The sequence below is a fragment of the Tamandua tetradactyla genome, chromosome 2 (genome assembly GCF_023851605.1).
Source record: "Tamandua tetradactyla isolate mTamTet1 chromosome 2, mTamTet1.pri, whole genome shotgun sequence".
NCBI classification, from domain to species: domain Eukaryota; kingdom Metazoa; phylum Chordata; class Mammalia; order Pilosa; family Myrmecophagidae; genus Tamandua; species Tamandua tetradactyla.
Window position 1 is genome coordinate 125,486,018 of NC_135328.1, and position 13,919 is coordinate 125,499,936.

General features: G+C 46.6%; 1 protein-coding gene across 2 annotated transcripts in view; it reads right to left on the reverse strand.

Annotated features, from left to right (window-relative positions):
* Positions 1 to 5,148: 5,148 nt before the first annotated feature.
* Positions 5,149 to 13,919, reverse strand: part of UBAC1 (UBA domain containing 1) — a 52,620-nt gene continuing 43,849 nt past the window's right edge. The window contains exons 10-11 of one of the 2 annotated variants that reach the window (XR_013170659.1): positions 7,462 to 7,588; positions 5,706 to 5,812 (exon numbers count right to left, since the gene is read on the reverse strand). Coding sequence is in view for 1 of the 2 variants with exons in the window: in XM_077148784.1 (XP_077004899.1) it covers positions 5,697 to 5,812 (116 nt within the window). In the remaining variant the exon portion in view is untranslated. Of the gene's footprint in view, positions 5,813 to 7,461; positions 7,589 to 13,919 lie in introns of both variants that reach the window. The other variant, XM_077148784.1, reaches the window with a different exon arrangement.

Here is a 13,919-nt window from a genome sequence, read left to right on the forward strand (position 1 = left end):
TGGCCTCGCCATGTCCAGGAATCCACAGGAAGCTCTGAGAGGCAGAGGAACAAACAGGGCGCTCTGACAGCCCCACAGAAGGCTGCTCACCTGGGGCCCTGCCCAGCCTACGTGCTCAGGGCCTTCCCCGCAAGTAGCTGGCCCCTTGTTGGCCCTGAGTGGGGATGTACTGGAGCTCCCAGACAGCTGACCTGCAGCTGCCACACCCGCCCAGCCCTGACCCCAGCCAAGAGCCGATGAGGGGGAGTGTTGGGGCAGCAATGGCTCATGAGCCAAGCCCCAAGTCAGGGGCTGCAAGACCACCACCCAGAAGCCTGTAGAACCCCTGCCTCCCACTCCCTCCGGGACTGCAGCAGGCTGTTGTCTCATGGGTGCCCCCTGCTCCCCAGACCTACCCACCTCTTGCCACCCTTCCCCTTTCTTCCTCTGCTAGCCCACCCCACCAGGGTTTCCTGATGCCTTCCTGCATCCCAACCCTCAAATACAGCCCCAAGAGTGAATCCCAGCCCCTCCCTGACCTTGTCTTCCCCAGGGAGAAGGGCTCACTGCTTGCCCAGGTGCCCTGGAAAGAGACTCCATGCAGCTCTGCCCTGTGCCTCCCCTGGAACAAAAGCCCCCCAGCTGTTCCTGTGCCTCAACAGCATGTGGCATTTGCACCAGGAGGCCAGTGACTGACACCACACCAAAAGGAAAGGAAAGGAAAGGAAAGAGAACACCCAGCAGATACTCAAGATGGCACTGCTGGCCTTCACTCAAATGGGACGACCATACTCACTACCAGCTGTGTGTGCCTTGACCCAGCGGCTCCTGTTCCCAGTCAACCCCAACCTTGCTACCCACCCACCCACAGACTGGCCAGGAGACCACTCAGTAGTCAGCAGCAGGACACTGTGTCTATGGGCACATAGAAGGAATGCGTTTCCCCTGCCTGTGGGCCACTATGACAAAAACAGAAACGGAATCAACAGCATCACGGCTGGTCAATGAACTCAACCTTCTACATGTGACCCATCTCCTTGACGTGAGCTGGCAGGGGACGGCTGCCGCTGGCCCAGGTGACAAGTAAAGGGGAAGCAGCAAAACCTGGCGAGGGCACCACTCGAGCTCCCTAGTGGCCAGCGCAGGGAAGAGAGCCCACTGACCACATTTACTGATTGACAAATCAAAAGCAAAGAGCAGTTTTCAAGCCCCACACCGCAAAAGCACAGCCAGCAATCCTGACAGTCCAGTGGGTGGACGTTGGCTCACGGCCAAAGCTGTTTCCAGAAAAACACAGTCGTGTTAAACTACAACCAGATCTGAACTTGTATCTGCATTTATCAGGCACCACAGGTGTCCACAGGAAGTGACTCGCACACACAGTCGAGGGACAGGGAGGATGCACTGCTCCAGCCCCACCAGGCCACCAAGAGGGGACACGCTCAGCCCAAAATACCAGCTAGAGACAGGACCCAGGAAGCTGCATCTTCAGGACCAGCAAACAGGAATGGAAAATTTGTTGTCCGAAGAAAGAGGCCATCTCGCGTTGGCCTCTTGGGCCTAGCCCCCACATTGAGGTACAAGCAGCCTGACCAGGAACCTGTCATCTGGCTCATGGGCACTTAAGGAAGGAGTAAGAAGACAATCCACTCAGCTGATGGTTCCACCAGTCCCCAAAGAGATGCACAGTGGCCTAAAATACAGGGATGCCACACCCCACATGTGGACATGCTCCAGGGACTTGTCTACGAGTCAGCTCCTGGGAAGGCAGTTCTCAGCCTTGACCCCGAAGCCCTAGAAGAGAAGGTTTTCTTCTGACCTCAAAGTCTGGGAAATGAGGGAGGTAGCAGAGAGTCCCAGCCGTGTGGGCAGGGCTCCAGGCTCTGGGGCTCTGCTCTGGATAGGAGGAGGCAGCAGGATGGGTAGGAAGCTGCTGGCGGGGACGACACCCTATGTCCGGCCCCAAAGCTGCAGGCCTGGCTCATGAAGCTGTGCGTGCCCACTCAAGGGACCACAGCTGCACCGTCCGCCCAGGCTGCACCTCCTCAGGATGGGGCCCTCTCCCTCTCTCCTAATACCAGACCCATTTAGGAGAGCAAAGAGCCACAGCTCTGCCTGGGTCTCCAGGTTGGATACATTTCTTTAAAGCAACTCCCACGAAGCTGGTGCAGATACAGTGCCATGAGGGAAGGACATGTCCATCAACAAACACCAAGCCTCATGAGCTGGACGTAACCCATCTTCCCATGTGAGTAAGATCTTGTGAAGGTCACCCCAAGGGAAGCAATGACAACCCCCTCTCCTCAGAAATAAGCACCATGGGGGGCCAATGAGATGGGCTGGGGGGTGCGGGGCCAGTACTTCCGAGGGAGTTCGTGGGCAACCGACTGCCACCCCCGACCTTGCTCGCTTCTGCGCACCCTGGGGGCCTCTGCCAGCCTGGTTTCAAAGCATGGGCAAGCTGTCTGCCCCTACGCACGGACAGCAGCCCCACCCCAGGAGGAAGTCTCTCCTCGGCACAACCCCAGAACCGGGCACTCATGAAGCTGACAAAGTCGGATGCGGTCACAGGCACCAGAGCTGCACCAGGAACGAACTGAGTCTTAGAGGACGTTTTTGCACACAGCCTTAACACTCACAGAATTTTCTAGGAATGCTGCTCCCATGTAAATGGAGAGAGAACTGGACTCTGTTGTATCTGGAGCTTCCTTGGGCGTTGCCTCCGTCCAGACCTGCAGCCAACCAGGTGGGTGGAGGCTGTGGGGACCCTCTCCTCCAGGGCAGAGGGGCCTGAGCATGGCAGTCATGCACATCTCACTGAAGCCACAACCTTCAATTCCTCTCCTACGTTCCCCTGGTGACAGCAAGTGATTTTTAAAACTAGGCATATAATCAGGCTGTATCTTCTTTAAATCCCATGCAGATTGTAAAGGAAGCATTTCAAAAATATCTGTTAGAAAGAAGGGGCCAGAGTATAGAAGAGTAGAGAGCCTGGACCACCTCACACATGGTGCCCCAGCCTGGCACAGCTGGTGACAAGGTGCTGGCAGTACTACATGCCACACGGCCAAATCCAGGGGACAGAATGCAATGGCACCACCTTTTTCCATCAACTAAAATGACCAATGCCACTGCAAGCCCCGGCTTCTGAGAACTCATATAGCTCAACCTGAGACCAGGAGCAAGGTTAAAAGGGAGAAAAACCACCAGCACACCACTGAGCAAAAAGGGTCACAAATCAGACGGCTGGCCATGGTGCCAGCCCTCAAAGCTGTAGAAAACACACAAAGTGACAGTCCGTGAACCCTCCTGCAACCACTCCAACGTCAAGTCTAGGGAGTCCGAACTGACGTCACGTCGCCCGAATCTCAAAAGGTGCTGCTGCAAAACACCCAACCCGCAGCGAGCCAAGGTCCCAGTCCCTAAAGGGGTGTTGAAAGCTTTCGGGAGCAGAGACCCAACCGGCTGCGGGCCACCTGAGAAGACAGCACCAGACACTCCCAGATGCTCAAACCTAAACCAGAAACACGTAAAACAGGCCAGAGGCTAAAGAGAACAGGCTGTCCACACAGGCCTGGTTTTCGGGAAGGTTAAAAACGTAGAACAACCTTGGCCAGAATGGAAACAGAGACTTCTTCGCCAGTGCACTGACCAACTGCTCTGAGAGTCCACCCCTGTACCTTTCTTTCTGAGGGGCCTCCTTAAACACCATCATGCAGAAAGAGGGAGGACTTAGGAGGTCTGACATCCTCCCAATGAAGTGACACTTGGCCTCACTGTACCCCACTCCCCACCACCACCTTGTCTCGCTGCGGGTTGGGTATATAAGGCACCTGGCTTCTCCCAGATGAAACCCACAGAGCTGGGGCGCAGGACGAAGCCATGAGGTGTGGGAAGAGGGAAGGCTGTGGTGCCCCAGCCTGCCCAGAGCTCCTGGAGGAAGCGATCACAGCGTATGGGAAGGCGGCAGCATGCCCAGTAGGTGCAGCAGGGAAACAACACAAGCCCAAAGATACAAGGCATAAGACCTCCTGGACTCAGCAGAGTGACTCATTTCACTGGGCCGTTTTAAAAACACATCACAGGGATAAAATAAGATTATAAGAGGGCAGCTGCAAAACTTAAAAGCATGTTAAATAATGTATTAGAAGATAGGAGATACATTACCCACAAAAATTACTTTTAATATCTGTGTCCCAAAAGTTTCGAATCTGAATCGCAAGAACAATGAAAAAACCTAATCTGTGAAAAAAAAAACACTTCTTAAAACAGACTTGCTTGTATACCCCAAACAGGGAACCCTGCTATAAGGTGGACTCCAACTAATAGTACAATTATAAAATGGTTCTTCCAGAAACTGTAACAAATGTACACACTAATGCAGGTAGGTGTTAATACTAGGGTGGCCTGCACAGCTCTGTGTATCATGCATGATTTTTCTATAAAACTACAACTTCTCTAAGAGAACAAAAAAAAGGAAAAATAAAACAGGCTTGCTTGGCTACAACGGGCTGAGAACTCAGCCTTGGCCCCCTCACCAAGAGCCCTTGGAGGTAGAGGGTCCCGGGTGGCGGCTCACTGGCTCACTGTGACCCCTGGATGAGGGGGGGAGGCGAGTGGGGCCGTCTTCAGAAGAGAAGGCTTTGAAAAAGTCTAAGCACCAACTGCTTCCAGCAATAGCATTTGCGTGGAGCTAGAAAAAAAGGAAACCCATTTTGTCATTTTAAAACACAGATTGGGGTGGGTGGGGGGAGTGCTGGTGGAAGGGGAGTATTGGCTGCTTAAAAAATACACAACAAAGAATCGTGCTTCCTATCAACCCAAAGTTAAGAATAAAAGTTAGCCATCACATTTCCTTAGCTGGGGCGGGTATGACGGGAGACGAATATAGTGTCTAGAACTATAAAGATAGAAAGGCAGCCTGAGGCAGGGCAGGAGAGCTGTTGGTGGTCCCACTGCCTCAACCTCTTACAGTCCCTGCACTCTAATTAAAGCAGGATATTGTGCCAACAAAAGAGGTCCACAAGATAACCGGAGGTGAAGTAGCCATGGCAACTGCCTCAGGTTGGGAGGGGGAGCATGGTACCTCTATCGAGAAAGCCGACATTTACAGGAAAGTATGTAACATTTTCTTTGGGTATGTAAATAAGTGTAAGGCAGAGACTAGGAAAAAGGGAAATTATTTATTAAAGAAAAGTCACCTGTGCGTTACTCTACATCTTAAATGAATATGTCTGACATGGACACTTGGGACTGAAACATGCCTTCCATGACAAGTGGACTCTCAAAGGCAAATTCCTAGGGGGCGGGTCAAGCCACAGGTCAAGAGCCCCAAGGAATCCTCGTGGGCAAGACATGGTCACTCTCCAGTTTCCCCAAGGAACAGTCACCACGTTTCTGTAAACATCTGTCAGATGCTAAAAATACGAACTTACAAACTACCATCACAGAAGTTATTTTAAGCAATAAGTTTAAAAACTGCAAGCAGACAAGGTGCCTCGAACAGCACCAGGCCACGGCTCTGCAGGTGGGTTCCCCAGGCCAGGGCCCCTCCTGCCCAGGCCCTTCTCCCCCAACCCACAGCTGACTAAAGGGGCCCCACAGCTCTTCCGTCACCAGCCACGCCAGCACCGGCTGAGAAGTGAGCCGAGGAGGTCCCGCTCTCGCCCTCCTGGGAGGCCTGCGGCGGCAGCGTGGGGCAGCAGGGTGGGCGGCCCCTACGTGCGGTTCAGCGTCTGGAAGATCCTGGAGATCTGCAGCATGACGGGCCCAGTCTCCGGGTCATTCATCCACTGCGTGCTGTTCAGGGGGTTTTCAAGCATGTCTTCAAATGCTGTGGGGCAAAGAGAGCAGGCCCGACTCAGTGAAAGCACCTCCATGGAGGCTAGTGGCATGCAGGAGTGGCCTGCCTTGTAAACAAACATCTCACATCGAAGAGTCCTTCTTAAATAGCAACACTTAAGAGACATCACTTCACAGTGGGCGCCCTCAGCCTTAAATCCACCCAACAATGTGAGAAGCACCTATCAAATTAAAACTGAGAGAGGGGCATGGCGTGCTCAGGCATGGAGTGACACGGGTGTGGCTCACCGGCACACCAACTTCGGAAAACCAGGGGGCAACAGCGATCAAGATTTAAAAATAGAACTATTTTTAAGTGACCACTAACTCCACGTCCCCAAAAAAATAATCTGAGGCAGAAAAGAATTATGTACAAAGATACTGTTGCAGAATATAATAATCTCAAATTGGAAATATTTAAATGGGCAATCACAGAGAAATATTTTAAAAACTAGCACATCACAATTTTAACTAAGAACTTCTTTGAAAAATAAATTCAGATGTCTAAATAGTTACATGAACTTGTTTCCCCCAAAAGGAGAGGTACCTTTTAGCAAAGAGGCTCTGCAATCCTGACCCGGCCGATCCCACCGGGTACAATGCCCTCAGCAAGGCAGGCGGCCACACTCAGGCCTGGCCCTTGTCAGACCAGCAGATATTTAACCATCTCAACAGAAAAGGCCCTAAGGTGACAGCCTTTAGGGCAAGCAGCTCTAGGAGCTCCCTGCAGCTCAAACAGCGCCATCCCCTGAGTACAGGAGCATACAGGAAAGTCTGGCTCAGCTACACCCCTGAAAACTACCTGGTGCTTTTCCAATTAAACTGTAACTGGTGTCTGCAAGGATGAAGGAAAGGTAAAGGGAAGCACTGTAGCCCTAGTGAGGTACGAATGGGGTACCGCATGTGATCCAGCAGTCCCACTGCTAGGTATCCATTCAGAGGACATGAGGGCAAGGACACAAACACACATTCAGCACCAATGTTTATAGCAGCATTATTTACAATTGCCAAGAGATGGAAACATCCCAAATATCCATCAACGAATGAGTGGCTAAACAAGCTGTGGTATATACATACAGTGGAATAGTATGCAGCTGTAAGCAGAAGAAAGTCATACAGCATGCAATAACGTGAATGGACCCTGTGGTCATTATGCCAAATGAAATTATCCAGAAACAAAAGGACAAATACTGCACGGCCCCATTGATACAAACTAACATTAATGAGTGAACTTGTAGAAATGAAATTAAGAACACAGGTTAGGTGATAAATATACAACTATGTGATGATATTGTAAGCCACTGAAGGTATGGAATGTATGTTAAGAATGTATGTGCTTGTATGTTGTTGTATCAATAAAAATTTTTAAAAAGGAGGGGGGAGTTGGGTTACCCCAGTGATGAGCCCTAAGGACACATCCCAGAAACAAGGAAAACATAAGCGTTACACCAACCCCCAGAAAATCATCACCATCATCCATGCTATGATCATCGCTGCCAACATCACCACCATCACCACCATCATCACCACCACCACCATCATCATCACCATCATCATCCTCATCACCATAACCATCACCATCATCATCGTCATCACCATCATCATCATCGTCATCACCATCATCATCCTCACCATCCCCACCATAAACATCACTGTCATCATCATCAACACCATCAACATCATCATCATCGTTTTCTTCATCTTCATCAAACTGACAGTTCTTGTCTCTTTTCTGGGGCTCACAGCAATGAGAAATGTATTAAAAACTCTAGGACATAAAAAAAAAAAAAGAACACAGATTAACAGGAGACAGTAACAGGGCAACTGGAACTGAAGGGATAGAGACTGTGCAACAGGACTGACTATAAAAACTCAGAAATGGGTTCCGGGTCAAGACGGCGGCTTAACAATGCACGCATTTTAGTTCGTCCCCCAGAACAACTACTAAATAACCAGAAGCAGTACAGAACAGCTTCTGGGGCCACGTCAGTGACTAGATACACAGCGTACCCCAGTCTGGACCAGCTGGACCGGCTGCGAGCCCCCCAGAACCGTAAGTTCCCCAAGCCGAGGCAGCCAGCGCCCCTCCCCCACAGGCTGCTTCCCAAAGGGGAAAGGAAACAGACTTTACCAGCAGCAGGGGCTGAGCACAACTTAGCTTCAAGTGTGGAATTAATTAACAAATTCTAACTACTAAAAATAGGCCCCCAGCTCAGGTGAACCTGGTCAAAGTGGAGGTTGCTCATTTTTGCCCCGGCAGGGGGCACAGCTGACAGAAAAAGGGGGGAAAAAAAAAAGAAGGAAAGAGAGGTTTTTGTGGCTGTGTTTCTACAAAGGCTTGACTGCCTCTGGATATAGTGGCAGGGCTTCTCAGGCTGCAACTGCCCTAGCCACAGGCAGAAGTGAGCTCTTTTGGGGGCTTGTCTGGAGCCTGTTCCTTCCCCAGGGGAAGGGTGAAGCCCAACTCAGGTGGAATCCCTCCCTCAAGGAATTCAGACACCAGGGCTTGGCAATTTGAAGCCATTAAAACCAGCCTACAGACTTCCGGAGAAGATGGCGGCTTAGTAAGACGCGCGGGTCTTAGTTCCTCCTCCAGAAAAGCAACTAAAGAAACAGAAACAATACGAAACAGCTCCCGGAGCCACAACAGAGACCAAAAAGACAGCATACCCCATTCTGGAACAGCTGAACGGGCAGGGAGAATCCGCTGCGGTGAGATACCCAAGGGGCGCGCATTTTCCCGGCTGGGGCGGCTGGCGACTGGGGTCCCCTCCACGCATGTGGCTCCCCGGTCTGACTGGGAACGTTGGATAGCGGGGCCCTCCCGCCACGCTTGGCGACTCGGGCCAGCTGGGCAATTTGGACCGGCACTCCCCCAAGCCCCGGCGGCCGGCGACCCCCCCTCCACACCCAGTTTCCCGGGCTGACTGCGAGATTCGGATTGGCAAGTTAAAGGAGCCACAGCATCTTTTACTGGTGGGCCCCGCAGACAGACGAGCGCCACGAGCGCCACCTACTGGGCAGGAAAAGAAAAGCAGAGCCTAGAGATTTCACAGAAAAACCTTTCAACCAGCCGGGTCCCACACCCAGGGAAATCTGATCAAATGCCCAGACACCAGCAGAAAATAATGGATGACGCTCGGAAAATTGAAGATATGGCCCAGTCAAAGGAACAAACCAATAGTTCAAATGAGATACAGGAGCTGAGACATCTAATGCTGAATATACGATCAGAAATGGAAAAACTCTTCAAAAACCAAATCGATAAATTGAGGGAGGACATGAAGAAGACATGGGCTGAACAAAAAGAAGAAATAGAAAATCTGAAAAAACAAATCACAGAACTTATGGGAGTGAAGGACAAAGAAGAAAAAATGGAAAAAACAATGGATACCTACAATGGTAGATCTAAAGAGACAGAAGCTACAATTAGTGAACTGGAGGATGGAACATCTGAATTCCAAAAAGAAACAGAAACTATAGGGAAAAGAATGGAAAAACTTGAGCAGGGGATCAGGAAACTGAATGACAATATGAAGCGCACGAATATACATGTTGTGGGTGTCCCAGAAGGAGAAGAGAAGGGAAAAGGAGAAAAACTAATGGAAGAAATTATCACTGAAAATTTCCCAACTCTTATGAAAGACCTAAATTTACAGATCCAAGAAGTGCAGCGCACCCCAAAGAGAATAGACCCAAATAGGCATTCTCCAAGACACTTACTAGTTAGCATGTCAGAGGTCAAAGAGAAAGAGAGGATCTCGAAAGCAGCAAGAGAAAAACAATCTGTCACATACAAGGGAAACCCAATAAGACTATGTGTAGATTTCTCAGCAGAAACCATGGAAGCTAGAAGACAGTGGGATGATATATTTAAATTACTAAAAGAGAAAAACTGCCAACCAAGACTTCTATATCCAGCAAAACTGTCCTTCAAAAATGAAGGAGAAATTAAAATATTCTCGGACAAAAAGTCACTGAGAGAATTTGTGACCAAGAGACCAGCTCTGCAAGAAATACTAAAGGGAGCACTAGAGTCAGATACGAAAAGACAGAAGAGAGAGGTATGGACTAAAGTGTAGAAAGAAGGAAAATCAGATATGATATATATAATACAAAAGCCAAAATGGTAGAGGAAAATATTATCCAAACAGTAATAACACTAAAAGTTAATGGACTGAATTTCCCAATCAAAAGACAGAATGGCAGAATGGATTACGACCCAGCAATACCACTGCTAGGTGTCTACTCAAAGGACTTAAGGGCAAAGACACAGACGGACATTTGCACACCAGTGTTTATAGCAGCATTATCTACAATTGCAAAGAGATGGAAACAGCCAAAATGTCCATCAACAGACGAGTGGCTAAACAAACTGTGGCATATACCTACGATGGAATATTATGCAGCTTTAAGACAGACTAAACTTATGAAGCATGTAATAACATGGATGGACCTAGAGAACATTATGCTGAGTGAGTCTAGCCAAAAACTAAAGGACAAATACAGTATGGTCCCACTGATGTGAACCGACATTCGAGAATCAGCTTGGAATACATCATTGGTAACAGAGACCAGCAGGAGTTAGAAACAGGGTAAGATAATGGGTAATTGGAACTGAAGGGATAGACTGTGCAACAGGACTAGATACAAAAACTCAAAAACGGACAGCACAATAATACCTAAGTGTAATGTAACTATGTTGGAACACTGAATGAAGCTGCACCTGAAATAGAGTTTTTTGTTTGTTTGTTTGTTTGTTTGTATCTTTTGTTTTTGTTTTTCTTCTTTTTCCTTTTTTTATATATATATATATTTTTATTAGTATTATTTTAATTCTCTTCTCTATATTAACATTCTATGTCTTTTTCTGCTGTTTTGCTAGTTCTTTTCCTAAATCGATACAAATGTATTAAGAAATGATGATCATACATCTATGTGATGATACTAAGAATTACTGAGTGCATGTGTAGAATGGAATGATTTCTAAATGCTGTGTTAATTTCTTTTCTTTTTTTTGATTAATAAAAAAAAAATTTAAAAAAAAAAAACAGCCTACAACCTCTCCTCTGTCTCCACCACGTCCCAGCAGGGAGAGTCTGCCAAAATTAAAGGTACCGCATCACCTTATGCTGGTGAGACCTGCAGGCAGACAAGCGCCACATACTGGACAGGGTAGGAAAAATGCAGAGTCCAAAGACTTCATAGGAAAATCCTTTAATCTGCTGGGTCTCAGCCTAAGGGAAAACCGACGCAGATGACTCTTTCTTCCTGATAGGAGGCCAGTTTGGTCTGGGAAAACCCGGCTGGGGTTTATAATACCTAAGTGGACCCTCCTAAGGGGAAAAAAGAAAAGGCACCATACAGGCAGAGCAAGAAACAGGAAAAGAAGAACTGAAAAATTATCTTCTGTTAAACAAAACCTGAGCTAGAGGTCCAGATAAAGCTGAACTGAATGTCAAAGAACAAACAGACAACAAATTCATCCAGCAAGAAAACCCTAGGTAAAAGAAGTGAAAGCAATCTCCAGAATAACCTAATTAAGGTAAATAAATGCCTAGACTCCAGCAAAAAATAACAAATCACACTAGGAAAATTGAAGATATGGCCCAGTCAAAGGAACAAACCAACAATTCAAATGAGATACAGGAGTTGAAACAATTAAATCAGAATATACGAACAGACATGGAAAACCTCATCAAAAACCAAATCAGTGAATTGAGGGAGGATATAAAGAAGGCAAGGAATGAACAAAAAGAAGAAATGGAAAGTCTGAAAAAACAAATCACAGAACTTATGGGAATGAAAGGCACAGTAGAAGAGATGAAAAAAGCAATGGAAACCTACAATGGTAGATTTCGAGAGACAGAACATAGGATTAGTGAACTGGAGGACAGAACATCTGAAATCCAACAAGAAAAAGAAACTATAGGGGAAAAAATGGGAAAATATGAGCAGGGACTCGGGGAATTGAAAGACAATAGGAAGCGCATGAATATACGTGTTGTGGGTGTCCCAGAAGGAGAAGAGAATGGAAAAGGAGAAGAAAAACTAATGGAGGAAATTATCACTGAAAATTTCCCAAGTCTTATGAAAGACTTAAAAGTACAGATCCAAGAAGTGCAGCATATCCCAAAGAGAATAGATCCAAATAGATGTACTCCAAGACATTAATCAGAATGTCAGAGGTCAAAGAGAAAGAGAAAATCTTGAAAGTAGCAAGAGAAAAGCAATCCATCACATACAAAGGAAGCCCAATAAGACTATATGCAGATCTCTCAGCAGAAACCATGGAGGCAAGAAGACAGTGGGACGATATAGTTAAATTATTAAAAGAGAAAAACTGCCAACCAAGAATTCTATATCCAACAAAATTGTCCTTCAAAAATGAGGGAGAAATTAAAACATTTTCAGACAAAAAATCACTAAGACAATTTGTGACCAAGAGACCAGTTCTGCAAGAAATACTGAAGGGAGCACTAGAGACAGATACGAAGACAGAAGACAGAGGTGTGGAGAAGAGTGTAGAAAGGAAGACTATGCGTAAAGGTAAAAAGAAGGAAAATTAGATATGACATATAAAATCCAGAAGGCAAAATAGTAGAAGAAAGTACTACCCATGCAGTAACAACACTGAATGTTAATGGATTAAACTCTTCAATCAAAAGATACAGTCTGGCAGAATGGATTAAAAAACAGGACCCATCTATATGCTGTCTTTAGTCAAAGGATATGAGGGCAAGAACACAAATGGACATTTGCACACCAATGTTTATAGCAGCATTATTTACAATTACCAGGACATGGAAGCAGCCAAAATGTTCATCAACAGATGGTTGGCTAAACAAACTGTGGCATTTACATAAGATGGAATATTATGCAGCTGTAAGATAGAATAAAGTTATAAAGTATGTAATAACATGAATGGACCTTAAGGACATTATGCTGAGTGTGATTAGCCAGAAACAAAAGGACAGAAATACTGTATGGTCTCACTGATATGAACTGACATTAGTGAATAAACTTGGGATATTTCGTTGGTAACAGAGACCATCAGGAGATAGAAATAGGGTAAGATAGTGGGTAATTGGAGCTGAAGGGATACAGATTGTGCAACAGTACTGAATATAAAAACTCAGAAATGGACAGGACAATATTACCTAACTGTAATACAATTATGTTAAAACACTGAACAAAGCTGCATATGAGAATGATAGAGGGAGGAGGGCTGGGGCATAAATGAAATCACAAAGAAAGATAGACGATAAAGATCGAGATGGTATAATCTAGGAATGCCTAGAGTCTATAATGATAGTGACTAAATGTACAAATTTAAAAAATGTTTTTGCATGAGGAAGAACAAAAGAATGTCATTACTGCAGTGCTGAAAACAGATGGTAATTAATATTTGAAAATTTCAACTTATGTATGAGACTAAAGCAAAAAATCTTTATTTGGTACAAATTTATACTTTGACTAGTGCATCTCCTAATATAACTTATGTAGATAGTTGGTTGAACGCCTTAAGTACATGGAACTTTGTATAGGACATGAGATTTTGTTGGTTTGTCCAGGTGATGCCCTGATGAATCCCAGAGTGATTTGATCAGTGAGTGGAAAAGTATTTGCAAAGTCCCCTTGGGGGAATGGTGAGAACGGAGGAAAACTCAACTTCCCCAAGTTGAATTCTTGATAATTCTCACAAGCAGTGTGGGCAACCAAAGCTATAGGCTGAGCCCCCAGTCTTGGGGTTTGGTAATATGAAACTTAACCCCACAAAGGATAGGTCAAGTCTACTTAAAATTAGGCCTAAGAGTCACCCCCAAGAGAACCTCTTTTGTTGCTCAAATGTGGCCTCTCTCTCTAGCCAACACAGCAAGCAAACTCACTGTCCTCCCCCTGTCTACGTGGGACATGACTCCCAGGGGTGTGGATCTTCCTGGCAACATGGGACAGAAATCCCAGAATGAGCTGAGACCCAGCATCAAGGGATTGAGAAAAACTCTAGAATGAGCTGAGACCCAGCATCAAGGGATTGAGAAAACCTTCTTGACCAAAAGGGGGAAGAGAGAAATGAGACAAAGTGTCAATGGCTGAGA